Here is a 27,655-nt window from a genome sequence, read left to right as displayed (position 1 = left end):
ATTTAGTGCCAGAAGCTCTCTGCGGGGCTGAGGTGCCACAGTGAGGTACAAAACTCAGCCTCTCAGATATGGCTCCCTCATACTGCCCAGATTCACGGGTGCTGTGGAGGGTGATGATCTCATCACACCGGCTGGTGGGACAAACTCCAAAATGAAGCCGGGCACAGTGGCACACCCGTAGTCCCAGAAACTCGGGGACAGAGGCAGGAGGATCATTTGAGCTCAGGTGTTGGACACCAGCCTGGGCGGCATAGTGAGTCCCTGTCTCTGAAAAAGAAAACAAAATGGGTGACGGGTGTTGCAGGCAGGCAGCATGGTGAGGGGACAATGTTGGGGGGTGTGCGGGAGGCCAGGCAGGACTTCCCGAGCCAGGCCTTGAAGGACATTGCTGGGCTCGAGAAGGCACTGGGTTTCTCTACTCCAGAACCCACAGCAGAAAAGAGGCCCTGCCCCCTGCAGTGGGTCACAGGGAATTGTCCTCTAGCCCTTCCAAGTTTCCCTCCTAGTCCTCAACGGGGCACCGGTCATGGGTTTTCCCCCATGCCTGTCTGTGCCTGATATCCCAGCAGGCACGTGTGCTGGGCCTATCCCTGCTTCATCTTCAGAGAAGTGAGCTGCACCTGGTGCAGAAAGCCTGGAGCAGGATGGGAGGGAGCCCTGCCCCTGCTGCAGCCAGTGGGCTGGAGCCTGCCCTTCTCTACCTGGACTTGGCCCCATCCCCAGCAAGGCTGGGAGACCAGGATTCCTCTCCTCTCCCCTTTCTGGCAACTCCTTCCTGTCCCCGCCCTGGGGTGGGGAAGAGCCATGATGTCTGGAGTTACCTGTTGGTGCTGTTGCCTCTTAGTTCTTCCAACCCTCCCACCGTTTCCTTCTTGGTATGTAGTGTCAATTTGTGGGTTCTGTGTAGGTCCCGTGGAGCCAGGGACCAGGCAGATTACAGGCCTGATTATCCTAGCAAAGGTACTTTTGGATTTTGGAGAAAGAAACATGGAAGATATGAAAGAAAGACAGGCGGAGCTCTGGGCGGGTCTGTTTGCCGAGACAGTCTGAGGATGTTGAGTTTGAACAGCAACACAACAGCCTGGGCTGGCTGTCCTCAAGGTCCAGGAGGGAGAGCTACTTGGAGCCCTGTTGTCACAGCTGCGGGGACTAAATGGACATCCAGCCTTGCCTGCCATGTGGTGCTCTGGGGGAGGGTCCACTGCTCCTAAACTTCGGAGTCCAAGGCCTTTAGTTCAACTGGGCCCTGCACCTTCAGCCCAGGGGCAGAGGGAGCCTCAGCGCAGGACAGGCAGTGGGGCATCCACTAGTCCTGGAGGCTTGCAGCCTGTTGCGCTGAGGCCAGAGTGGGGCTCGTTCAGTCCATGCTTCCTGTCAGAGGTGGCCAGCAGGACTGCAGCCGTCCTGCGGTTTGGGCCTCACTGGTTGGCTTGTTTACCTGCCATTTACCGGCAGGCCCTACCTAACTCATAGCAGGGAGGGACTGCCTGCTGCTGTGCCCAGCCCCCCAGCAAGTGGGCCTTGGACACGGTGCTTTGGCAACAGAATGAGCTTGCTTGCTGTTTCTCTCAGTTTTGTGTGCCTGCGTGCCAGAGGACACATTCTTTCTACATCCCAAGAAGGTGGCCTGGTACAGCCCTGCTGGCCCAAGCACTGCTCTGTGCTGTCTTCTTTGGGTCCTGCTTTGGAGCCAGTCCCTCAGGGGGCCCCCGTCTGTAGTTCAGGCTGGAGAGAGGGGACAGGCACCGCAGACCTGCAGCACACCCCAGCATGGTCAGGAGCCCTGTGCCCAGCACAGCAGGGCCTAGGCTCTCACTGCTGCCCGGGTGAGGACAGGAAACAGGCAGGAGGAAATGCTGCCTTCTACTGGCATTTGGTGGACTTGGCAGGCGAGCGCCACTGCAGTGGGGCTCAGCGTGGGCAGAACGTTTCCAAGGCAGGATTCAGAGGCCCGTGGTCTGACTGCTAAGCAGAGGGGCAAAGTGCACAGCAGGCCATTCTCCCCAACTCCCCACCCCACACACACCACAGGCCATTCTCCCCCACTCCCCACCCTGTGCTCTGCCCCTGCCAAGGGTTCCGGTGGATCCCAGCTGCCCTCCACCCCCGCAGTGGTGCAACCCTAGCTGACTCCTAGGCAGGAGTGGCACCTGCGTAACCCAAGCCAGCACCCTGAGTGCTGGGAAGGGAGGAGGCTGCAAGCCAGGCCTGGGAAATGGAGCATTCCTGGTCCAGAGCTGCTGCAGGCCCCAGGAAAGGGACTTCTGAGCTGCAAGGTCGTTTGGATGTCTTCCCCCATCCGTATCACACACATCTAAGTGGGTAGAAGCCGGCTTCCCCGGCTCCCTCCCCTCCGTCCTCCATGCTGGGTGAGTGCTTTTTTTTTTTTTTTCTTGCGGCAGCCTCTGGCCCAGAGGAGTTTGCTGCAGAGTCAAGGCTACTGCACAGGCCGGAGGGGGTGGGGAGGAGGAAAGGAAGAAGGGATCTGGTACCCAGCTCCCCTCAGCCTGACCTGGGGTGCTCCTCCTGTGTGTCCCAGTCTGTGATCCCCTGAGAGGCACAGCCACCCAGGGTACCCTGGCTGGGGTCTCTGAAGCAGCGTGGGCCATAGAAGGAGAGTCACTGAGCCTCCTTCATCCCAGAGATGACCCTGGCTGGCCCTCATCATGGCATCGGGAGAGCTCTGCAGACAGGCGGGCCCATGTGATGAATGGGCTGTGTTCAGCTGTCTGGGTCTGGCTGTCTTTTTTGTCGGGAGTGCTGGAATTGGAACCGAGGTCTTGGGCACCTCAGAGCCCAAGCCTCTAACCACTGAGCTCCACAGCCTCCCAGGCTGGCCAGGCCTTTAGCAATTGGCCTCCCTGCTGGAACGCACTCAGGGCCAGTCTCCCTGCTGCCCTAGTTTCCCCTCTGTGTAGAAGGCCTGTTGTTGTTAGAAAGAAGGAGGGAGACTTCCTGAGGATGTCACTGCTGGGAGGGTCCCTGTCCTGACATGGGGAAAGGAGCCTGATGCTTGCCCCACCTCTGAGGGCTGGAGTGACCGTTCAGTGCCTCTCACTGAGGGACCAGGGCAGCCAGGGTCCTTCCAGGCACACACCAGCTGTCCCGCCTTCCATCCTGGTGTGCCAGAAGGGGCCAGGAGCTCGCTCAGCAGGGCCAGTTCCCCTTCTCGCCCCATCTGCAGAGCTGTCTGCGAGGTGAGCCCAGGGCAGCTGCTGGATCTCCTGTCCAGAGAGAGCACTAGCCAGCACACTGCGCTTTCCTTGGCCCTCACCTCTTTTTATTTTTAGTAATCCCAGAAGGTGTTGATAGGGATTGCAGCTGGCTCTTAGTTGTTTGTCTTTTTTTTTTTTTTTTAATCTATTTTTGTTGGGAAAACCTGGATTTCCCACAATGTGGAAGCCAATGAGGAGGGGGTTTCTGGTCCCGGTTCTGAAGGCTGTGACCTTCAGCACACCTCTATACAATGCTGATAGCCCCGGTACCTCCCTCTTGGGTAGTTTTAAGGATTAAATCAGATAATGCACACGGAAATACGTTACAAATGGAAGTGTTGTTCTTCTTCCAAGTTTGCAAGGAGAGGCAGCGGCAGTGTGTCTGAGTTCCACGTGACTTATATTGGATTATTATATAAATCCTGTAAATTGATCTATCATAGTCTTTTATGTCCATTCTTTATGTCATATTTCTCTCTCACATATACACACACAGTTGTATACATATTTAAATCTTTATGTATAGTAGTCTGCACAATATATACCTTTTAATACTTATATTTCTCTTCAGTTCTGTTCATACCACAGAATATGTGTTATAAATTCTTTTATTAAGCTTTTTGGTTGTTTCTGGTGTTTTGCTATTTTATTATCTTAGAGATGGAGTCTTGTTATGTTGCTCAGGCTGCTCTTGCACGCCTGGTATCAAGTGATCCTCTCTTGCTTTAACCTCCCAAGTAGCTGAGACTACAGGAGTGCCCCGCCTCCCCTGGCTTCTATCTTAGATATTACTTTATGAGCTTTTTTAAAAATTGAGATACAATGCACATACCACAAAATTTACGCTTTTTAAGTATAAAATTAAGTGGTTTTCAGTATATTTACAAAGTTATGCAACTACTATCTAATTCGAGAACATTTATGAGCATTTAAAAAAAACATCTTCCCTGGAAGTATATGCTTCTGCAGTGGAACTACTGGGCCAAGGGGGAAGAAGTGCTTTCTAGCTGTTGCTCTGTTACGAGACTGAGCAGCAGAGCCGGCGGGCGCAGTCATGGTCCCCCTACTTTGTCATCCTCTGACCTTGGACGAGCTCTGGATGTGCACAGGCGGGAGCCAGGTTACAGCGGTCTTTCTTCCAGTGTCCACCCTGGCTGTGCTTTTCTCTATCCTTTTCTTTTTTTTTTTTTTTTTTTTTTTTTTTGAGGCGGAGTCTCGCTCTGTCGCCCGGACTGGAGTGCAGTGGCCGGATCTCAGCTCACTGCAAGCTCCGCCTCCCGGGTTTACGCCATTCTCCTGCCTCAGCCTCCCGAGTAGCTGGGACTACAGGCGCCCGCCACCTCGCCCGGCTAGTTTTTGTATTTTTAGTAGAGACGGGGTTTCACTGTGTTAGCCAGGATGGTCTCGATCTCCTGACCTCATGATCCGCCCGTCTCGGCCTCCCAAAGTGCTGGGATTACAGGCTTGAGCCACCGCGCCCGGCCCTTATCCTTTTCATATACTGATGGGTTTCAACCTTCAACTTTCAACCCAGGAAAAGATACTAGGAGCCAATATAGATCATTTTTAGGAGAAATCAGTCCACAATAACTGGCAGTAACTAGAAAAGATCAGCATCAGCAGGAGGGCCAGCCCCTCACCTCCTGTCCTTGCACTCAGCTGCATGGCCTCTTCCGGGGAGGTGCCAGGCCATGGTCCCGGTCACTGCATTAAACTCTGAAAAGACAGAGCCAGCCAGGAGAGGAGCAAAGTCCATAAATCTACAGGCCGTGTTAAACACAGGCGCACCCCTGAAGCTTGAAATTAAGGAATAAAGGAAGCTCTCTTTTCCCAGCAGGTAGTAAACCCGTGGAATGCATTCTTTCTGAGAATTGAGAGAGGATAAAAATAGGAAAGGGGCCGCTTAGGGATTTGCTACATTAATGAATAGTAAGCAGATAACAGGGCTTTTAGGGACTCTGTTGTGTTCCCTTCATCAAAAATTCATCTGTTTTTAAAGCTTTAACTATGTTGTTGACATATAAATCTGTAATTCATTGATCAGAAGACACATGTTTTTCATATTTGGACGTCTCTGAAGTTGGGTTTATCCTTAATGGGGTGACCCAGTGGAACTGGAAACCCTTTTCTTTCTTAGGGATTATAAAACAGTGATGCCTCCACCACTGATGGCATTTCAGATTTGATGAAATCCAGTTTCTCTCCAGTGTCTGTTGTCTCCCCAGGCCCTAGTTTATGCCTCCAGCCGCCTTTTAGATAGCTCCACGGGGAGCTGCACCATCACTTCAGATTCAGCAGATTCAGAATGAAAACCACCACTGCATTTTTCTCATGAAATACCAACTGCTTTTTCTAACCTCTTTATTTCAAATGGGAACAGTGCTCTCTGAGTGACCAGGCCGGTAGCCCTTCTCTTACAGCATCTGTCATAAGGAAAATTCCAACCCATATTTATCAGTGTTTCCTATGTGCTACCCACTGTTCGAAGCCCTGTATGGATATTCACTCCTGAAGGCCTCCAGAAGCCCTGCCAAGGAGGCGCGGGGATTATTGCTTGTTCACACGTGAGGTGATGTCGGGTGCTGGAGATCACAGGCCTGAAAGATGGCAGAGCCATCTTTTAAACCAGGGCAGACTGGGCATGGTGGCTCACACCTGGAATCCCAGCACTTTGGGAGGCCGAGACAGGTGGATCACTTGAGGTCAGGAGTTCAAGACCAGCCTGGCCAACATGGTGAAACCCCATCTCCACTAAAATACAAAAATTAGCCAGGTGTGGTAGCATGTGCCTATAATCCCAGCTACTCAGGAGGCTGAGGCAGGAGAATTGCTTGAACCCGGAAGGCGAAGGTTGCAGTGAGCCAAGATCGCGCCACTGCACTCCAACCTGGGTAACAGAGGGAGGCCCCATCTCAAATAAAATAAAAAAAAATAAATATAATATAAAATAAAATAAAATACTGGAGCAGCCTGACTCCAGAGACCACACTCCAGATCATAGCTGTGCACCACCATTCACAGATCCAGCCAGCCACCAAGTAGTTTGTGTTCATCTATAATAACTTCTTTGCAGTTCACTGTGACTCTGTTCCCTCCTACCTGTTACTTCCTTTGATTGCAGCAAAGGCTGCCTCGTTGATTTCACTACCACCAGTCCCATCCTGTTCATCCTGCGGGTCGCAGACAGCTTCATCTGCCTTAAGTACCTCTTTCGTGGGTCTGCTTCCCTGTTCTAAAACCCTTTAAAAAAAGTTTTATTGAGCCATAACTCACAAATCCTGCTACACTTTACTCAGTTAAGGTGGACAGGCCAGTGGGCTTTAGTGTATTCACAGAGTTGTGTGTCAGTACCACAATCAATTTTAGAACATGTTCATCATGGGAAAGGAAACCCTACACCCCTTAGTTGTCATCCCCTAACTTCCCCCTCCCCCCAGCTCCTGGCAACCGTAGAACTGCATTCTCTCTGTGGGGTTGCCTGTTCTGGATATTTCATACATACAGGATCATACGGTGTATGGTTTCTGTCACTTAGCATCCTGTGTTCAGAGTTCACCCATGTTCTAGCAGGTACCAGCACTTTATTCCTTTCTACTGCTGAATATTATCTTATTGTATAGGTATACCATAATTTATCCAGTCTGCAGTTGGTGGACATTTGGGTTGTCTCTACTTTTTGGCAATTATGAATAATGCTGCAATGAGCATTCATGTACAAGCTTTTGTGTGGACCTGCATTTTTATTTCCCTTGAGTATAAACCCAGGAGTGGGGTTGCTGGATCATGACTCTGTTTAACTGTTTGAGGCCAAGAACTCTTATTTATGTATTTATTTATTATTTTTGGAGACAGGGTCTTGATTTGTTGCCCTGGCTGGAGTGCAGTGGTGCAATCATAGTTCACTGCAGCCTTGACCTCCTAGGCTTAAGTGATCCTCACACCTCAGCCTCCCAAGTAGCTGGGACCACAGATGTATGCCACCATGCCCGGCTAATTTTTGTATTTTTTGTAGAGATGGGGTTTTGCTATGTTGCCTAGGCTGGTCTTGAACTCCTGGACTCAGGAGATCTGCCCGCCTCAGCCTCCCAAAGTGCTGGGATTACAGGCATAAGCCACTGTGCCAGGCCTTAGGTCCCTTTCAAATATAAGATGTTCCTAATTTTCCTGTTCTACTATTGCAGGGGAAGGGAAGAATTGTCTTTTTACATTCTCCCAAAAAGGAGAATTGGAAGGTCTGGTCACCCTGGGCCCACACTCCTGTGAGGCACCACCTGAATGCAGCTGAGGTACTTAACTGTCCCTCTGAGGGACACCAGCCTTACTCCATCCTCTTTGCTTTTGCTGGCTCTGGTAGGCATTGGAATCTCTGACGTTTGCCCTAGACCCTTCCTTCCAGAAGCTCAGTTGGCTTCTTCATTGTGCTCCGTTTCTAAAGGCCAGTGGTGCCCACGCCACTTAACTTCACACCATTCTGTTATAGGGTTGAGTAGTAGGTGATTAAAAGGGAAATGTTTTGCAGGCTCTGGGGCCAACTGCCTGGGTTTGAATCTCATTTTTACCTCTTCACCAGCTGTGTGTGACCTTGGGTAAGTTATCAACCTCTCTGAACTTCAGGTTCCTTATATTTTAAAATAGGGGAAATGGAAGGGCCTCCTTATAGGTTGTTATTCTGAGGATAAATGGACTGATCCACAGACATTGCTGTCATCAGTATTCTCTTTTTCTGGATGTCTTCTCAACAATAGCACAAGAACTCTGAAGGCCACAACACTACAGAGCTGGGGGACCTCAGCCATTGTTTTCCCAGTGGGGACCACTCTTGGCATTTTGGTTGGCACAGTTGGGCTGGACTTCCTGTTCCTTTCATGGTTTAGTATCCCTGGACAGAGCTGCACCCTCTAGCTTCCGGTTGCTATGGCTGGGGACAGGGTGCCTTCCTACGAGTGGCTGCCGGCTTCATTTCTTGGCCCCCAACACTGGTGCTGCTGTCAGGAATGGCGTATCGGGCTGGCTTCAGGGCAGGTTGCTCCCCCAGCCATGACATGCTTGCTGTCTAGTTGACCCGAGAGTGCGCACCAACAACCCGGTCAGGGCAGGTGCTCAGGGTTGGCTCCGTGGACCCAGAGTGGCTGCTGGCAGGGAGTATGCTGGGCTCAGCAGGCCTGGACTTAGAATCTGCTGCTTTTGGTCTGTTTGAATTAAATGTTGACTAGATCCTAGGTAAAATTGAAGTTTACAGAATGCATGGAAGAGATACAGAACTATGGTATAACAAACACCAATCCACCTACCACCCGTTTTTAAAAAAGAGCTTGATTCTCCTGCATGTCCCTCCCCACATTCTGACCTATTTCCTCATCTTACGCTTCCGAGTTGTGGATGGATTATTCCCTCACTTCTCCTTATGTTTCCATGCACGCCTCGTTCCCTAAACAACCTGTTGTTTAATTTTGAACAAGAGTCATCCTGTATGTGTCGAGCATGGATCTTTTTGTCTCTGTGTCCAGCATTTGGGAGAATTGTTTCAGCTCTGTCTTCTGTTAGCTGACGCTGTACAGCTGTTTCTCATCTGTAAGGCCCATCATCTACTGAATTTCTAATTTCCAATTACATTTTTCATTTATTGAAGTTCTGTTTATTTTGGTCACTTTATATCCTGTTTTCTTTTTCTTTCTTTCTTTTTTTTTTTTTTGAGACAGTCTCACTCTGTGTTGTCTAGATGGAGTACAGTGGCGTGATCACAGCTCACTGCAGCCTTGACCTTCTGGGCTCAAGCAATCCTCCCACCACAGCCTCCCAAATAGTTGGGACCACACTTGGTTAACTTTTTTTTTTTTTTTTTTTTTTTGTAGAAACAGGGTCTCACTTTGTTGCCCAAGATGGTCTTGAACTCCTGGACTCTGGGCTCAAGTGATCCTCCAGCCTTGGCCTCCCAAAGTGCTGGGATTACCAGCATGAGCCACTCCGCCTGGCCTATATCCTATTTTCAAATTAATTTTTATTTTATCAAAGTAATCATGTTGCTTTCTCACCACATCAGGTTTTGGAGGTTTGTCCGTGATGATGTGTGGATCTTCATTTTCTCTGCTGTCCACTGTCTGAACGTAGTGCTGTGTTAGGGGCTAGGGATGCAGCAGAGGGCAGATACCACTCAGATGGAGCCTCCCTTATAGCGGGGAAGCAACTCACATGGAGCTTCCCTTGTAGAGGGAAAGAAAGAGAAACAGGCCTGAATTACAGTCAGCTGGGCCAGGAGAAGACAGGGCCTCTCAGAAGGGGTAGGCCAAAGCTCCTGGAAGCCGAGCCCTTAAGGATGAGTGGGACTTTGCTGGGTGAACAAATGAATCCCAGGTTAGGGGTCCTGCATGCAGAAGCCTTTGAGAAACGATGGCTCCTCGTGTCATGAGGCCAGGCTCTCTCTGTAGGTGAGATTGTGAGGAGACTTGGGCATTGGAACTCTCCTGCGAGGTGGTATGCGTTGGAACCCTGAGCTCTGGGACTGTCCTGTATATTTGAGTCACTGATAATCAGTGCTCACCAGGGTTGAGCCTCGGAGGAGGGAGTGGAGTAGAGCTCGTGGTTAAGCAGTGCCTGCTTCTGCCCCGTCAGCCTGGTCACCTGTGTCCTTCCTCACTAGTGGAGCAGGAGTGATCATGGTGCCTGTGTGCAGGGTCTTTGTGAGTATAGGGAGGAGTGGCGCGGGCCCAGTGCGGGCCGGGGGTGTTGTCAGCATTGGTGTTGTTACGGTGGTAGTGTTATGTTGGTGTTACACCACTGTTGTTATGTTGCTATTGTTACACCAGTGTTGTTATGCCAGTGTTGTTATGCTGGTGGTAGTGTTACATCAGTATTATTAACGCTGGTGTAACGTTGCTGTTGTTACACTGGTGGTGTTATGTTGGTGTTGTTACGCCAGTGTTGTTACATTGCTGTTATGCCCATGTTGTTACGTTGTTATACTGGTATTGTTATGCCAGGGTTGTTACGTTGTTGTTACGCCAGTGTTATGTTGCTAATGTTATGCCGGTGTTATGTTGTTGTTACGCTGGTGTTACGTCATTGTCATACCAGTGTTGTTATGTTGTTATGCCAGTGTTACATTGCTGTTATGCCGGTGGTGTTATGTTGCTGTTGTTAGGCCAGTGTTGTTATGTTGTTGTTACACTGGTGTTATGTTGCTATTGTTACACCGGTGTTACATTGTTATTACACCAGTGTTGTTATGTTGCTGTTGTTATGGTGGTATGTTGTTGCTATGCTGGTGTTGTTTTGTTGTTGTTGTTGTTGTGCTGGTGTTATGTTGTTACACCGGTGTTACGTTGCTGTTGTTAGTCTGATGGTGGTGGTGTTACGCCGGTGTTATGTTACTGTTGTGTTGGTGTTATGTTGTTGTTATGCTGGTGTTGCTGCACTGCTGTTATGCTGGTGTTATGTTGTTCCACTGGTGGTGGTATGTTGCTCTTGTTACGCTGGACGTGCTGCTCCGTGTTCTCCAGGTGGCCTTCCCTTTTATCCTCACAGTTACCCCGTGCACCTGACAACTGGACATCTGCGCCTAGGAGTCTTCAGCCTAAACATACGTAAACCCTCCACCAAACCCCTCTGCTCCCGCCTCCCCATGTCTGTGAGCGCCTCCACTGCCCGTCCCTCCCCTCAGGCCCCACCTCCAGGGCTCATCTTTGGGGCCTCCACTTTGCTCACACCCACCCCATCTGTCAGCAGGGCCAGTCAATCCTGACTCTGAGGTGCCTCTCCTTCCCCTCCAGCTCCTGTACTGCCCATTAGTCCAGGCCCGGTCATCTCTGCTGAGCAGCTCTGCAGCCTCTTCCTTGCCTTCTCTGCATCTGCACCCATTCTCCCGCTAAGGCCAGGGGTCGATCCCCAGTATAGGTCAGGTCTCATCTTCTCCTGCCTCAAACCCTCCAGTGTCTTCCCTACAACTGAGCTTAGAAAAAAGTCCAGTCTCTTCACCTTGTCCTGCAAGACCCCTGAACTCTTCTCCAGCCTCACCGCTGTCCCCACTCTTTCCTCACCTCCATCTGGCCCCCAGCACACCAAGTTCCTTCCTGCCTCAGGGTTTTGGCACCTGAGGGTCCCTGCATCTGAGATGCTTTCTCCCTGGGTTTTTGCGAGGCTGGCTCTTCAGGTCTCGGAGGGGCCTTTTCATTACTCCCTGTCACAACTGCTCTGTAATTTTGTTTACTTCCTTTTCTCTTCCCCCATTCCCTCCCTCCCACTCCCCTGCACATTGCCTGGCACAGGTGTGCGCCCAGTAGTAAGGCGGCATTTGTTAGTCTCATCCAAGGGCAGGATGCAGGAACAAAAGTCAAGTAACTTGTCCAAGATCACACGCTAGTAAGCGGCAGTCATACTCTGGGGCCCCCGCCCCCGCCATGGTGCCGCAGCCCCCGCCATGGTGCCGCAGCCCCCACCATGGTGCCATAGCCCCCACAGTGCTGAGCCTCCTGCTGGCAGTGGCCAGGCAGGGCAGGGTGAGGGGCTGGCCAGTATCTGCAGAGGCAATCTGTCGTTTGCTGGGAATAGAGCTTTCTTCATGTGGATTTCTGGAGAAGCTCACGGATTTGTCGCCTTCTCTTACAATAGTTCTCATTGACAGAGGTGGCTCCAAGACTTCCTCCGTCCCTTCTCGTGGTGAGGTTGGTTTTGGTGTGCACCATTTTTATAGGCCCTGTGGACTGGGGGAAGAGGATGCAGGACAAATGTGCAGGCTGGGGTTTTGGTGCACCTTGGGGAAATCTGATGCTCTGGCCTCTCTTTACATCCTCCTCACTTCTCCACCTCCCTCCACCAGGCCGCACCAGCTTCTATGAGGAGTACGGTGTCATTCGCGATGTCCTCCAGAACCATCTGACGGAGGTCCTCACCCTCGTGGCCATGGAGCTGCCCCTCAATGTCAGCAGTGCGGAGGCTGTGCTGCGGCACAAGCTTCAGGTCTTCCAGGCGCTGCGGGGCCTGCAGAGGGGCAGTGCCGTCGTGGGCCAGTACCAGTCTTACAGTGAGCAGGTGCGCAGAGAGCTGCAGAAGCCAGACAGCTTCCACAGCCTGACGCCAACCTTCGCAGGTGGGCCCTGGGGCCGGGCATGGGGCACTGGGCTGCCCACTTCACCGGGAGCAGCTTTCCAAAGCAGATGCCCTTGGGTGGGGTGGAGGGGACTTGAGGTGGGATTTCCCCCAGGGTGCTCGGAGGCAAGGATAGCATTCCCCTGTCTCCCTGGCCTCCTGCCAGCCTGAAGCGGCAGGCCAGCTGGTGGTGCTCTCCGGGCAAAGGACATCCCAATGGCCATGGCCTCACGTCAGCCCCAGTTCAGTCCCAGATGCTTCCCAAGGGTTTGTCGTGCGAGGCTCAGACAGACCTGGTTTCTACCCCATAGGGCCTCCCCAGTGAGGCCGCAAGCCTTTTGCCTGGCCACAGCTGGAGACACTTCCAGCGGCCAAGTGCCATGCCAGGGCTGTCCTCTGGGCAGTTCCAGAGGCCCAGGGCTTTCTGGGAGGGGCTGGCTCCTCACCAGGTGGCAGCCAGGCAGTGAGAGCCACAGCTGCCTGTTGAGCATGCGCCGTGTGCCAGGTGCTTTATAGATGCCTCTCATAGAAGCCTCACGCACCAACCACGAGGCAGAGGCCATTAGCCCCGTTTTATAGGTGAGGAAACGTAAGGCTCGGTGAAGTCGTCAAAATGAACCAGGCTTGGAACTTGGGCATGGAATACTGTCAGCCCCTGGCTCTTGCCACCAGGCCTTGCCCCTCCTCGCCAACACTCCACCCACGGGCCTCTGCTGGGGTGACTGTCTCCCCACTCCGCACCACTGACCCTGCGTCGGGTGCATCCTGAATGCTTCACAGACAGGAGGGGAGCACGTTTCTCTGTAGGACCCCTGCCCCCTCACACACCTAAGAGTCAGGGTCCCCCACCCCACTTGCCCCCACTGTGGGGCGTCCTTTAGAGTCTCCAGGTTGGATGCTCTCAGCCCGGTTCTCCTTTGCTGGCGGACCATAACTCTAAGAGGGGCCTCAAGGAAGGCAGGTGTCAAAGCCGTAGAGATAGCCCCAGAGGCCGGTTTTCAAGCATGGACTGGGAAGAGAAGGTCATGGAAGAGATGCCAGGTGAGGAGTGAGCATGGCAAGGTGAGGGGCTTCCCTGAGGCAGGGGGACGCCCAGAGGGCCCAGCGAGGAGAGGAGAGGGCTGGCCGGAGAGTCCTGTTCTGTGCCAGAGAGTCACCCTCTGCTGTTCCCTCACCTCAGCCGTTCTAGTGCACATCGACAATCTTCGCTGGGAGGGCGTACCTTTCATCTTGATGTCTGGCAAAGCCTTGGACGAGAGAGTGGGCTACGCTCGGATCTTGTTCAAGAACCAGGCCTGCTGTGTGCAGAGCGAAAAGCACTGGGCTGCGGCACAGAGCCAGTGCCTGCCTCGGCAGCTCATCTTCCACATCGGCCACGGTGACCTGGGCAGCCCCGCCGTGCTGGTCAGCAGGAACCTGTTCAGGCCCTCCCTGCCCTCCAGCTGGAAGGAAATGGAGGGCCCACCTGGGCTCCACCTTTTCGGCAGCCCTCTTTCCGATTACTACGCCTACAGCCCTGTACAGGAGCGGGACGCTCACTCTGTCCTCTTATCCCATATCTTCCATGGCCGGAAGGATTCCTTCATCACCACAGAGAACTTGCTGGCCTCCTGGAGCTTCTGGACCCCTCTGCTGGAGAGCCTGGCCCATAAGGCCCCACGCCTCTACCCTGGAGGAGCTGAGAACGGCCGTCTGTTGGACTTTGAGTTCAGTAGCGGCCGGTTGTTCTTTTCCCAGCAGCAGCCGGAGCAGCTAGTGCCAGGGCCAGGGCCGGCCCCAATGCCCAGTGACTTCCAGGTCCTCAGGGCCAAGTACCGAGAGAGCCCGCTGGTCTCCGCCTGGTCCGAGGAGCTGATCTCTAAGCTGGCTAACGACATTGAGGCCACCGCTGTGTGGGCCGTGCGGCGCTTTGGCCAGTTCCACCTGGCGCTGTCAGGGGGCTCAAGCCCCGTGGCCCTGTTCCAGCAGCTGGCCACAGCGCACTACGGCTTCCCCTGGGCCCACACGCACCTGTGGCTGGTTGACGAGCGCTGCGTCCCGCTCTCAGACCCGGAGTCCAACTTCCAGGGCCTGCAGGCCCACCTGCTGCAGCACGTCCGGGTCCCCTACTACAACATCCACCCCATGCCTGTGCACCTGCAGCAGCGGCTCTGCGCCGAGGAGGACCAGGGCGCCCAGATCTACGCCAGGGAGATCTCAGCCCTGGTGGCCAACAGCAGCTTCGACCTGGTGCTGCTGGGCATGGGTGCCGACGGGCACACAGCCTCCCTCTTCCCACAGTCACCCACTGGCCTGGACGGCGAGCAGCTGGTTGTGCTGACCACGAGCCCCTCCCAGCCACACCGCCGCATGAGCCTTAGCCTGCCTCTCATCAACCGCGCCAAGAAGGTGGCAGTCCTAGTCATGGGCAGGATGAAGCGTGAGATCACCGCGCTGGTGAGCCGGGTGGGCTATGAGCCCAAGAAGTGGCCCATCTCGGGTGTCCTGCCGCACTCTGGCCAGCTGGTGTGGTACATGGACTACGACGCCTTCCTGGCATGAGGGCGCCTGTGCCCCTTGCCCGCTCTGCTCCTGTGCTTTCCTTCGCCCGTGTCTTCCCTCCCTTCTCGGCTCCACCACCTGCCCAGCGTGCCCTGGCTCTCCAGAACCTGCTGCCCCACAGTCAGGCCCCAGAGGCCAGGACAAGGCCTTGTCCCGATGCTTTTGACAGGCAGCTCTGGCTAGTGGTGGATAGATGCAGAAACAAGGAAGAAATGGGAATCTGTTCATGAGAAGCTTCAAACCCAGGCCAGGAGAGAAGCCTTAAGAAGCCTCCAGCAGTGACACATCCACATCAACCAGCACAACACGGATGGCGCCCAAACTCCGGTGTTCACAAGAGGAGACGTGGTGGGCTGAGGTCCATCAGGGAAGGTTTCCTGGGGGAGGTGATCCTTGCACTGGCTCCCGGGGAACATTCAGAGCATGATTGGTAGACAGAAGGGTGCAGAGGCGCCCAGGGGAGTACATGACCCTGTGCAAAGCAGGGGCACTGAGGACTGTCTTGAGACCCTGAGGGGGTCAAGCCCCTCTTTCCCCAGCTGCCTGTTCTTCTAGAACCTCTCTGCACATCTAGCCTCTGGCCCTCCTCTTCATTGCCTCCACCTGCTCCCGCTTGTCCTCCCTCTCTCCTCCGTCCTGGCTGTGCGGTAGAGTGCCAGGCTCCTCCCTGGGTCTTTGCTGTTTCTCAGACTCCATTTATAGAGAATGAGGGCTGATAACGGGAATACAGCAGCAAAGACTAGACTGTGAAAAGGGTTCCAGAAATTTTTTTTTTTTTAATTAAAAAAAAATATTTGCAGAGATGAGCTCTTGCTCTGTTGCCCAGGCTGGTCTCAAACTCCTGGGCTCAAGCGATCCTCCCATCTCAGCCTCCCAGAGTGCTGGGATTACAGGTGTGAGCTGCTGCGCCTAGCCCCAGAAATCTCAGCGCTGTTCGGGGCTCCCTTTCTCAGTCGATGACCTGCTCTGCATGGGGAGGTGGAGTCTCCTTCCCCCAGCTTCCTCAGGGAGGACCCCTGCCCTCTGCTGCTCCTCTGTCCTGCTGGCCTTCCTCCATGAAGCACGCTGGGTGCAGATAATCAGGCCATTCTGGGGAGCCCCAATTTAAGAGGGTCATTTCAATCTCAGCAGACTCCCAGGTGGGTGTTTCTGCTCTCAGTAGCCCCTCTTGTTTTACCAGGAAAGATCCAGTTAAATCACCCACTGAGGTGACAGCTCATTAGCGGGGAGAGAGATGCAGCATTAAGTGACACTGGGCCATCCAGGCAGCTCTGCTCCCACCAGACAGGAGCCAGGCCTCTGGCAGGAGGCTGCCCACAGCCTTTTCAGGGGCTCGCTTGGCGGGTGACAGGGCCACAGCCAGGCCTTCTCTCCCTGCCCCTTGGTGACCCCCCCCCGTGACTTCCTGTGTGCCAGTCTCTCCTGCCACCTCTCACTTCACCATTAACTCTCTGCCTGAGACTGGGGAAGTGATTGGGTATCTTCTCGGTGAGCATAGGTTGGGGACTGTGATCTTGAGAAGCCATGGGCCAGCAATACCTGCTTTTCTGAAACCCCCAAGGAGGGCTCTGACATTCTTTTAAAAAACAGCACAAAGCAAAATTCCCAGGACACATGTAGTTTTGTTTGTTCAACATCCCACAACTCAAGGCTGGGAGATGGAACTCTTGGTTAAGGTCGATTTTTCTGTGTGGCTTCTCCCCCACCTTACACTTGCTCTGTGGATCAGGCAGATACAAAATTTCTACCGCATTTTCAGAGAGGGCTTTCATGGGTGAGGGAGCATGGCGAAGTCAGTTTCTTTCCTCTGGACTTTATACTTCAAGGCTATGGATTTAAAGGAATCCTGGCTTTCATTTTCAATACCAATCTGAGACATGGTTCCCAAGCTGGGGCTCTTGTTCAGACTACCTACTCTGGCCGCCAACAACCCAGGCCAGACAGAGCATCTTGCCTTTTTTTTTTTTTTTTTTCTTTTCTTTTTCTTTTTTTTAGACGGTCTCTCTCTGTCGCCCAGGCTGGAGCACAGTGGTGAGATCTTGGCTCACTACAACCTCCACCTCCCGGGTTCAAGCAATTCTCGTGCCTCAGCCTCCCGAGTAGCTGGTACTATAGGCGCCGGCCATCACGCCTGCCTAATTTTTGTATTTTAGTAAATACAGGGTTTCACCATGTTGCCCAGGCTGGTCTCGAACTCTCGAACTCAGGCAGTCTATCCACCTCAGCCTCCCAAAGTGCTGGGATTACAGGTGTAAGCCACCGCACCCAGCTAGAACATCTATTTTTATACCCAGAGAGCGCCCCTCTTAGGACAGAACCACAGTGCTCAAGCCGGGAAGCCACCCTCCTGGCGCCCAGCATCTGAGCTGCTACCCGTGATGGGCAGGCTCAGGAGAGGACTGGGGGTCGCGGTGGAAGTTCCACAGCTGGCCGCGTGGGGGAGCCCTTGCACTGTACTGCCGCCTCCGGACTGCCCCGCTCCCTGGGCAGCTCCTGTGCCGGATTTCTTTTCATTTCCTTCCTCTCTCCCCGGTGCCTGGCCCCAGCCCTCTCCCATCTGTTCTTCAGGAACCGACTCCTCTCCGGTTGCAACACCAGAGAGAAAGGGGCCTCCACATGCCCAAGGAGGTGGGGTCCCTCCTTGAGGATGTAGCCCTACTCTTGGGCCCCCAAATTAGCAGAGTAATCAAAGCTTCCTACCATTTGGCCTCCTATTCCAGACTATTCCCTTGAGGGGTTTCATTCCAAAATATGCAGGGCTCGGGCTCCCTACTCCGGGCCTGTCTCCTTTGCTTCATCCCTGAAGGATGAAGGGCAAGCCGGCCCTTGATGTCACCATTTCTGAATAAGAGTCACTGCCATAGAGCCTAGGATATCCTGTTCGAACTCAGTCCTGCCTTGGATGCATCACAGATCTGTGCGGAGTGGGTGTGGGAGCGTGGGTGAGGGTCGAAATGCCAAAAGTCTGCTTTCCAGAATCAAGTGCCTTCCGCAAATACGTTGGAAAAGTCCAAACCTGGAGATGTCCGTGTGCCTCTGCCCCTGCCCACCCCTTTCCCTATGTTAGGAAGAAGTTCTCAGAACCCTGTAGGCTGGTGGCTTTCAAACTTCAGACCATGCGCTGCAGCAAGAAATGTGCCTTCCATTATAAATCAGTTCATTTGTTTACAGCTGTGTTCCAAGCAAGTTTCATAAAGAAGTTCTCAACCCTTAGGACTTCAGATATCCTCTATTTTTTAGTTTTCATTTTTTAAAAATGCTTCTTAAAATTCACCAAATTGTGCTAGGTGCATTGGCTGATGCGTGTAATCCCAGCACTATGGGAGGCTGAGGTGAGAGGATCACTTGAGCCCAGAAGGTTGAAACCAGCCTGGGCAACATAGTGAGACTCGATCTCTACAAAAAGTTATAAAACCATGCATGGTGGTGCCCACCTGTGGTCCCAGCTGCTCGGGAGGCTGAGGTGGGAGGATCACCAGAGCCCAGGAGGTTGAGGCTGCAGTAAGGTGTGATTATACTATTGCACTCTAGCCTGGAAAACAGAGTGAGACACTGTCTCAAAAAAAGAAAAGAAAAGAAGAGAAAGAATGATGACAACAGCCCAGGGAGCAGCCCCACTCAGAACCCAGGTCTGCAGGGTTCCAGGTTCCAGCCTGTGTTCCCAGGCAGGATGCCTGCCTCTTCCTGGCCTCGGAGCCCTTGGGTCCTATGGTGGCAGCAGTTACCACCGTCCAAGTTCCCTGGTGGGGACCAATGATTCCACTCGCATGGCAGCCCACGGGTGCACTTAGGGGCCCATAAGTGGCAGAAGGGCCCCTCCTTTGGGAGACCTTGTCAGTCAGCCTCTCTAGGGCAAGCATGATTCCCATTTGTAGAGGGGAAGGGGAAGGAATCAAGGAACTTGAAGCTAGATTTCAGCTAGGTCAAAATCGGGGGGAATATTTTTCTGCTAACTGCAAGTTAAAATAGGCCCTTCTGATTGAATTTCCCTATTGTTTGTTTCTCCGCAGACAATGCTGTAGCCCTACTCTTGGGCCCCCAAATTGGCAGAGTAATCAAAGCTTCCTACCATTTGGCCGACTATTCCCTTGAGGGTTTTGATTCCAAAATGTGCAGGGCTCAGGCTCCCTACTCCGGGCCTGTCTGCTTTGCTTGCATTTCTCCTGTCCCTGTTCTCCCGGAGGGCCCAGGTGGAACTCACCACAGGGAGGGAGCAGCTTCCCAAAAACCTGCAAGGCTGTTTCCCAGAATTTGGTTTTCAGGTACAAAACTTTTTGTCCTGTCAGATACACGCAGCCTCACAGAAGCAGCCTCTGCATCCGCTTTCCCCAGCTAGATTTTTATCTTAAGCACATGGGGCTCCCTTAGAACTTACTCCACTGGTTTAAAAAAACAAACAAACAAACAAAAAAAAAGCTGCCTGGCAGCATCTCAGTGTGAGAGTGAGCACGGCACAGGAAAGGCCCGTGGTGACGAGGGTGAGGTGGCCACAGTGACCAGACGACACCCTAGCACCCATCCACCCTGCAGATGAGACTCTATAGAGGGCAAAGATTGGCAGCCTCCAGATGTCACAGGCCATGTGACCCACTAGGGACCACTTACCCCTGGCCTTCTGCTGGCTGAACTGAACGCATTCCCTCTCCGTGCAGCTCTCCCATGAGGCTGCACCCTTGTGGGTGGCACTTGAAGCGGCGCTGTTTGCATTGTACACAGGAAGAAGGAAGTTCTTCCAGCCTCACCAGCACCTAGCAGCGAATCAGCCTGCGAGGGCATCCGAAGCCATGATGCAGTACGATCCTCCCAGCTGGTGCCGCTCTGCCCTCGGGGGCTCCAAGCATTGTGACTCAGTCATGGGAGCTGCCTCAGTGGAGTGCAGATTGATTCCTGTAATAATTCTGCCTGCTGTTATCTCTTGTCCACTGACCAAGTGTGAGTCCCGGTGTCAGTTGGCCCAGTCCAGTGTCCGTCTTCATTTGCTCATGCAGAGGGGATGAGTTGGACACTCCCTGTTCTTGGTTTTCCTTTTGCAACGCAGTGGGCAGTCTCCCTATAAAACAAAAACCCTACTTTCTGTGCCTTTTGCTCTAGAGCAGAGCTCCCCCTCCCATTTCCTCAGTCTTCCCTGCAAAATCTGTCCACTGGGGAAGACAGCAGGAACCCTGGGCAGCGGATGTTCTGGGAAGACTAGTGACAGCAGATGTCATCCAGGAACAGCCACACACATAGTTCTGCAGGCCGCCATCAGCAGCTCGAGGTGGGGTGTGAGTGAGAAGCTGAGGATCTCGCAGCTTGTTGCTGAGCAAGGTGCAGCCGGGCTCATGCTGTCATCAGCACAAGACAGGGTGGCAAGGGCTTTCAGATGCATTTCTGAGAGTCCAGCGAGCCAGGGGGAAAATGATCCGTTTGCCGAAGCGTTCCCTCTAGCCAATTTTTGGGAGTGCTTCTGTTTGCAAAGCACTGGGGATGTGCCTGTCTCTGTGTGACCCACGCACGGGAAGGGGGAGCACTGGAGTAATTATACTTCTGCTGCTGCTTTGATTCTCAAGGCTCATCTTTAAAACCCTCCCCTTGCTGTCAGGTGCTTTAAAGGCAGTCTACATCTTTTCTTCCCTTGGTGTGGGAGAGGTAAACACTTTGATTTGCTGAAAACTGTATGAAGTATATTTGAATAGTTAGTAGTTAGCTTTGAAAGTGGACGTGTGAACAAACACTACCTGTGTCAGTTTGGGTCCTTCACTTGACCCCCACAGAAGTCTAGAGGCGTCTGTTATAAAGCGTTACGGCAGGAGGAAGGACCTGTATTCGCTGGAAATCATCAGGAACCCAGCTTGCCTCCATCTCTCTGAGATGTGCTGGGTACAGCCTGCCCCTCCTAGTTCTGTCCACCGGGAAGAGGCGGCTGGCAGCAGATCCTAGGGGCAGAGGCCCTGTTGGGTCCTGGGAGCTCATCTTGACCTGTGCCCGAGTGAGAACTGTGATTCCAGCCGGGCAGGTCAGATTGGAGCAGTGCTAAGAGGCTGTTGCAGGAGAACTAGACCGGGGCAGGGCCTGCTGCATCTGGATCATGTTTCTGCACTCTGCCCTGCGCTAGGGACTCAGGGTCTGGGCTTCTGCCAGGTGAGGAGCAGAGAGACTGTTCCCTTGGGTGGAGAGGCGTGGGCATGAGAGCCACCCACTGCCAAGCAGGAAGAATGTTGGTGCTTTTTTTCAGGGAGGGGAACCCCACTGGTTTTTATGGAAACAATGGAAACTTACAGATGCCTGGGATGATGAGGCACATTCAGAACAAATGCTTTTTTTTTTTTTTGAGACAGAGTCTTGCTGTGACGCCTAGGCTGGAGTGCAGTGGTGTGATCTCGGCTCACTGCAACCTTTGCCTCCCAGGTTCAAGTGATTCTCCTACCTCAGCCTCCTGAGTAACTGGGATTACACCACCATGCCCAGCAGATTTTTGTATTTTTAGTAGAGATGGAGTTTCACCATGGTCAGGCTGGTCTCGACCTCCTGACCTCAGGTGATCCACCTGCCTCAGCCTCCCAAGGTGCTGGGATTACAGGCGTGAGCCACCATGCCTGGCTAGAGCAAATGCCTTTTTAAACCTTTTAAAAACATTTTTAAAATGCCTTTTTCTATGTCAAATGTAACATTTATTTTTTTAAACAATAAAATTGATTTGCCAAAATCCATGCTTTAATTGTTTATTTGGGGGATGGGGTGTAGGGGTTTCTGGGCCCCAGCATCGTGCTGTGTGTGTTCTTTGAGGAGGGGAGGGCTGGGGTAAGTGAGGGCCCTGAACCGAGGACAGCCACATGCCTGTTGGAAGTATAAGTGTGTCTGAGCAAGCCAGTGCATTCCATTTGCAAGAGGGTCTGCGGACCTCATGGGAGAGACAGCGGTGGGCAGGATGAGCGCATTTCATAGACTCCCAAGCAGTCTGGGAAGAGTCCCCCAACCTTGCCGGCAGCCCACTGGAGGGGAAGGAACTCACCCCTGCATGGGAGATACCAGGAGGGGAGGGTCTTGGAGGACACCAGAGCCTGATGCCTTCATTTGTCTTCTCTCCTGTCCCCTGCCTGAGTCCTCCCTCCAAGCTGTGTCACACTCCCAGGAATGTAAGTGTTTTGGGGAAGTCAAATAGGATTTCAGGACCACTTGAGGTGCAGGAGTTAGAGATTTGCAGGTTGTCACCAGCGGCATGCAGGAGCCACGCAGGTTTGGTGACAGCACAAGGTGGCAAAAGGAGCAGCATGTCCATTCGAAATAGGTGAGCTCTCGGCAGGGGCCCCACGGCAGAGGGGACAGAGACGGGGTGAGACATGCCCAGAACCTGCAAGGGAAGATGTCACGAAGGCCAGAAACCAGAGCTGCAGTGACCGTCCCCGCCTGTCCCTCAGATGGGAAGCGCGTGGGAGATGTGCTGCTTCCCTGGGGGTAGCCCAGGGCGTCCCTCCCTGCTTCTGTGTGGTGATGGCTGCTAGTTCTGCAGTCCTTACAGAAACATGGCCAGGCAGGACTGCGGGTCCCAGCCAGCATCTGTGAGGGGCACACTGGAGAATCACCTGGTGCCCAGCCCCTGTTTGGGGACCCTGCTGTACATGTGTTCTGGGGAGTTCTGACGGCAGGCATGGGGCGTGGGACCCAGTGCTGGCCGATCAGGACATCCAATGCCCACAGCTGCAGCAATGGGATCAGGGAGCGCTCAGGGCCCAACCTGGTCAAATCAGAGTGACCCCAAGGACTCAGGCTGAAGCGGCACCATTGGTCTGGACTCAGGTCTTGGTGAGCTGCAGCAGCCATCTCAGCACCACGGGGCCTAAGGAGAAGGCCGGCATGGAGGAGAGGGGAGCCCCAGGATCCCACTTTGGGGGCCATCTCTGGGACCTGATTCCAGTCTCCTGAAGTCAGCCTGCAGACCTCATTTCTGGGTGCCTAAACTACCTTGTAGCAGCAAAACCTAATAGATACCAGAGCTAGGAGCGTTGTTACGTATTTCCAGAACCCCAGCAGAAACCCTACACTGACCTAAGTAAGAAGGTGATTTGCGTGAACCAAGGGGACAGATCCTTCTGTTTCGGGTCAGGGTTTCGTCAGGCCAGTGTGGCAACACCAGTTGGGTGGCCCCTGCTGTGCAGCTTCGGTTTCTTCTTGCTTAATTGGAACAGTTTTCCTGATAGACCATAGTTTTGGAGATGCAGGGACAGATGGAAGGGCAGGAGGGGAAGAGTTGGGCAAATCATAAAAGAAGCCATGGTGGAGACAAGCTCAGGAGCTGCTGGCCTGAGTCCACCTTCTCCAGGGTCTCTAACAAGCTCTTTAGAAGCAGCCAGAGCCCAGGTGGGGTCAGCCAGCCGCCCTCCCTGCCGCCAGCTCCCAGCAGAAGGGGAGGGGATGCCATTGCCCCTGTGCCCTCTGTTACCCCCATCTTCCCACTCACCTGTCGGGCTGAGGACCACGAAGGCAGAGACTCCACATGTTCTCAGTTTTGTGTTTCTGATACTTTACATGCCACCCTGCAGTGAATGTGTGAGTGAATGAATGAGTGAATGGTAATAATGAAAGCAAGGTAAGAACTGTTATCTCCAGCTGGGAGAGGTCTGGGATTGTCCCGGTGTGATCGTCCACAGGTCATCCAAACACTTGTAGGGTTGATGCTCTGGACGCCAAAACCTTGTGCCCTCTTCTTCTGAAGGAGGACGGAGCGGGGCTGCTTCCTTGGTCGCCTGGGGAAGCTGTGCCAGCAGCTGCTCAACCAGTGCTCACGACCTAGGGGTGAGTCACCAGGAAAGGCTCAGGCAGGATCTGCGAGTGGGACCCAAGGCAGGTGGCACAGCACCAGTCCTGGTGTCTGTGGATCAGGAGAAGAAAAACTGGTGGGTCGGGCTCAGAGTTTCCATAAGAGACTGGTCAGCAGAGCGGCTGGAGGGGTGGAGGCCTGAGCAGGTGTGGGGCCAGCGCTGAGCCTGGCATGTGTCATCCTTTCTAGGGGAGGGAGGCTCTGAGCACATGGGTCTCCTGTGCCCAGAGTGGGGCAGGGCCTAGGGGTGCAATGGATGTGGTCCAGCCATGGCAGGCCACCACCCTTGTTGGCACCATGGGATAGGAGGGTCACTCAGAAGTAGGGCAAGGCCTGGCCCCCACTCCTGACAGCTCCCGCTGGCTGCTGATGGAGAGCAAAACCAGGGTCAGTGCCTACTGCCGGATGCTGCAGCAGGGATGGCAGCCGGGGGGCCCCCAACAGCCTAGGGCCGCTCTGCCTCCCTGGAGAGACCTCACTACAGCCCTTTCTTCTCCCCCGTCCCCACTCATTGACTGCAGAAACCCAGCCTCATGAGTTCTGTTTGTCTGAAGAAGCATCGCTGGGAGGAAAAATTATCAAACTAAGCTCATGCTGTCAGTCAGGCCCTCCTCCTACTCTGTACATCTTTATTTTTTTACTGAAAAAAAGAAAACACAGTAAGCACTCGGATGAGAATATTAATCCATGGAGATTGCCCTCTTCAGCATTCACTGTATGAGGTCTTTTTATACTTGCTTTTTAAAAAGAAAAAACACAAATATATATTTTTTGACAGCAAAAACCTGGACACACGTTTTTGTAAAGCTCACACATGCTTGTTACAAATGCATTCAAGCAGTGAAGAAAAGTACACAAATGTGTGTAAAGAAAATCACTGTAGTCCAACCCTCCAGAAATTAGCAATAGCAGCACCAGGCACACATCCTTCAAGACACAGATGCAAACAGAAGATCAAAAATATTTCATAAAAATGGGATCCTCCTCTTGATGCTAATTTTAATCTTAACAAATAATAGTGCATTAATAATTTTACTAGAAACTGAAGGAATTGCTGGACTTCAGAAATATATTTTGTCACACAATCAATATCATTTCCCAAAAGGTCTCTTTAACATTAGAAGTGTGTGAAAAGCCGGGTGCGGTGGCTCACGCCTGTAATCCCAGCACTTTGGGAGACCGAGGCAGATTATCTGAGGTTAGGAGTTTGAGACCAGCTGACTAACATGGCGAAACCCTGTCTCTACTAAAAATACAAAAATTAGCCGGACGTGGTGGCAGGTGCCTGTAATCCCAGCTACTGGGGAGGCTGAGGCAGGAGAATCACTTGAATCTGGGAGGTGGGGGTTGCAGTGAGCCAAGATTGTGCCATTGCACTCCAGCCTGGGGGATAGGCCGAGACTCTGTCTCCAAAAAAAAAGAAGAAGAAGAAGAAAAGGAAGAAGAAAGAATAAGAGGAAGAAGAGGAAGAAGAAGGAAGAAGAAGAAACATTAAGTCTGAAGTCCTTAATGGATTTTAATGTGATTTTTAACTCCCTGAATCAGTTTTGATTGGGGGTGTCTATTGACAAATATGGATATTGATTCTCCATTACTTCCCGTTGCCTGGCTTCCAACTCTGGATTTTTTTTTTTTTTTTTTGAGATTACTCAGTCTGTCACCCCAGGCTGGAGAGTAGTGACGTGATCTCGGTTTACTGCAACCTCTGCCTCCCGGGTTCAAGTGATTCTCCCGCCTCAGCCTCCCAAGTAGCTGGGACTACAGGCACACACCACCATACCCGGGTAAGTTTTGTTTTGTATTTTTAGTTAGCAGCGTTGCCACTTGGCAGCTGTCATCTCGGGCAAGCTAGGTGACTTCTTAAAGCCTTGGTTTTGCATCTGCAAACTGGGAGCCTGTTACCTGAGCTGTGAGTCAGCTGTTGTGGGAGTGGTGGCCTCTTATCCTCTTGTGGGCGCAGCCTCCGAGCTGTGGATTTGTCCTGCAGCAGGGCAGTGGTGGCCTCTGAGATAGTGCCTTTCATCGTCTTTAAAGTCTTTGGGTTAAAATGGTGAGAGCTGGTGGGGACAGCAGAGGGTAAGGAAGACTCTTTTGAAGATGGGTGGGTGAACGCCAAATAAGGGAGCAATGCAAGACTCAAGAGAACAAAAAGCATACGGCCCAGGAGGATGGGGTCTTGGTTCCTTGGTATCCCCTGGAACAGTGCCCAGCCCTGAGCCAGTAGTCAACAGTTGTTAGGACGTGAGCCCCACGTGCTAGGCAGTGCAGGGCTGTGTGGTCAGCCTGCCTATCCACATGCATGAGGGACAGATGGACACAGCCAGAATATGGGGCAGCCCTGGCCTCAGCAAGAGAAGAAGGGTGCTCTACAGGCAGGAAGACAAATGAGACGTGGTCATGCCTCCATCCTCCTGGATAGGAGACAGTGCCTTGAGTTCAGGCATTAGAAGTGGGAGGCAGCCAGGTGGGGGCCCACAGGAAGCAAATCGGACAGAGTAAAACAAGGAAGGAACAATGAAGGATCCTGAAGAATAGTGAGAAAAAATCCAGAGTTGGGGCCAGGCCCAGTGGCTCACGCCTGTAATTCCAGCATTATGGGAGGCCAAGACGGGTGGATCACTTGAGGTCAGGAGTGTGAGACCAGCCTGGCCAACATGGCTAAACTCCATCCCTACACATAACAAATTATTTATTTGCTCCCAAATCCACAGCTTGGAGGTTGCCCCCACAAAAGGGTAAGAGGCCACCACTCCCACAACTGCTCAGGTAAGAGGCTCCCAGTTTGCAGACGCAAAACCAAGGCTTTAAGAAGTCACCTAGCTTGCCCAAGATGACAGCTGCCCAGTGGCAATGCTGCTAGAGTCTGCCTGAGCCCTTGGTGCACTCCCTTAACTAGCAGCTGCTCCAGGGAGAGGAAGAGCTGACACTGGGCAAACCCACAGCTCTAGCCACCAGCAGCTGATCCATTGCTGGACGCTGTGTTACATCTCCAGTCTGTATCAGGCCCCCAGGGCCCCCAGGTCAGAACTCCAACCAACACTGGGATACAGTTTCCCCGGCTCTGGCTTCTCCCGCAGGAAGCATCTACCTACTGAGCCACAGCAGACAGTATCATTCAGTTGGGGCAGGAGCTGTCACCAAGGCCTGCTGGCTGCCACCAAATCTAGGAGACTAAAACGATGTCTGCCAATCCTGAGAGCAGGTCCAGAGAGGTAACTTTTCTTTTTATTGCCTGGGCTGCTCTATTGTCCTCTTGCTTTATTCTCTTTGTGAATTTAATTATGGGGGGCACAAAGCTGAGGCTTGCCCACCTTCTCACTTCTTCTCACTTAAGGCAGTTTGTTAAGGGTGAATTTTCTCCCCTTGGATTTCTATTTATGTGTAAAAACTACCTTGGGCCGGGTGTGGTGGGTCACACCTGTAATCCCAGCACTTTGGGAGGCCGAGGCAGGAGGATCACTTGAGGTCAGGAGTTTGAGACCAACCTGACTAACATGGTGAAACCCCATCTCTACTAAAAATACAAAAAATTAGCTGGACGTGGTAGTGCATGCCTGTATTCCCAGCTACTTGGGAAGCTGAGGTGGGAGAATCGCTTGAACCCAGGAGCCAAGATTGCACCACTGCACTCCAACCTGGGTGACAGAGTGAGACTCTGTCTCAAACAAACAAACAAAAAAATTAATCATGTAACCAAAAACAACTTGTTGGCTACTGAAATAAAATATATATGTATATATAATATTCTAATGAAAAAAATATAAAATAAAAATAAAACGACCCAGTAAGTACAAATTTCTTTGCAATGGAAGACAAATGCTGATATAATTCAAATCACAATAACAGCCAATGGCCTAAGAAAGAAAGGAAGGGAGGGTTTAGAAGACTCAAGATAGCTCAGGCACAGGTGGAGGCCCAGAAAAGCTTTAGGTCAGGAAAAAGGAGTGAACCTCAGGTCACTTGCTATGTAGGCAGCTGCAGGGATGCAGGGCACCCACCTTGAGAGAAAAGAAAGGCTGCC

At 52.6% G+C, this 27,655-nt stretch overlaps 1 protein-coding gene across 2 annotated transcripts in view; it reads left to right on the top strand.

Annotated features, from left to right (window-relative positions):
• Positions 1-21,522, top strand: part of H6PD (hexose-6-phosphate dehydrogenase/glucose 1-dehydrogenase) — a 35,055-nt gene extending 13,533 nt beyond the window's left edge. For both annotated transcript variants that reach the window (XM_033228475.1, XM_033228474.1), the window contains 2 exons: positions 12,028-12,297; positions 13,477-21,522. In XM_033228475.1, the coding sequence (XP_033084366.1) occupies positions 12,028-12,297; positions 13,477-14,837 (1,631 nt within the window). In that variant the 3' untranslated portion in view covers positions 14,838-21,522. The remainder of the gene's footprint in view (positions 1-12,027; positions 12,298-13,476) is intronic.
• Positions 21,523-27,655: the final 6,133 nt, after the last annotated feature.

The sequence above is a fragment of the Trachypithecus francoisi genome, unplaced genomic scaffold (genome assembly GCF_009764315.1).
Source record: "Trachypithecus francoisi isolate TF-2019V2 unplaced genomic scaffold, Tfra_2.0 Lachesis_group12, whole genome shotgun sequence".
In the NCBI taxonomy this organism is placed as follows: Eukaryota; Metazoa; Chordata; class Mammalia; order Primates; family Cercopithecidae; genus Trachypithecus; species Trachypithecus francoisi.
The sequence above is the reverse complement of the archived record's forward strand: the minus strand, read 5'-3'. Positions and strand labels throughout refer to the sequence as shown.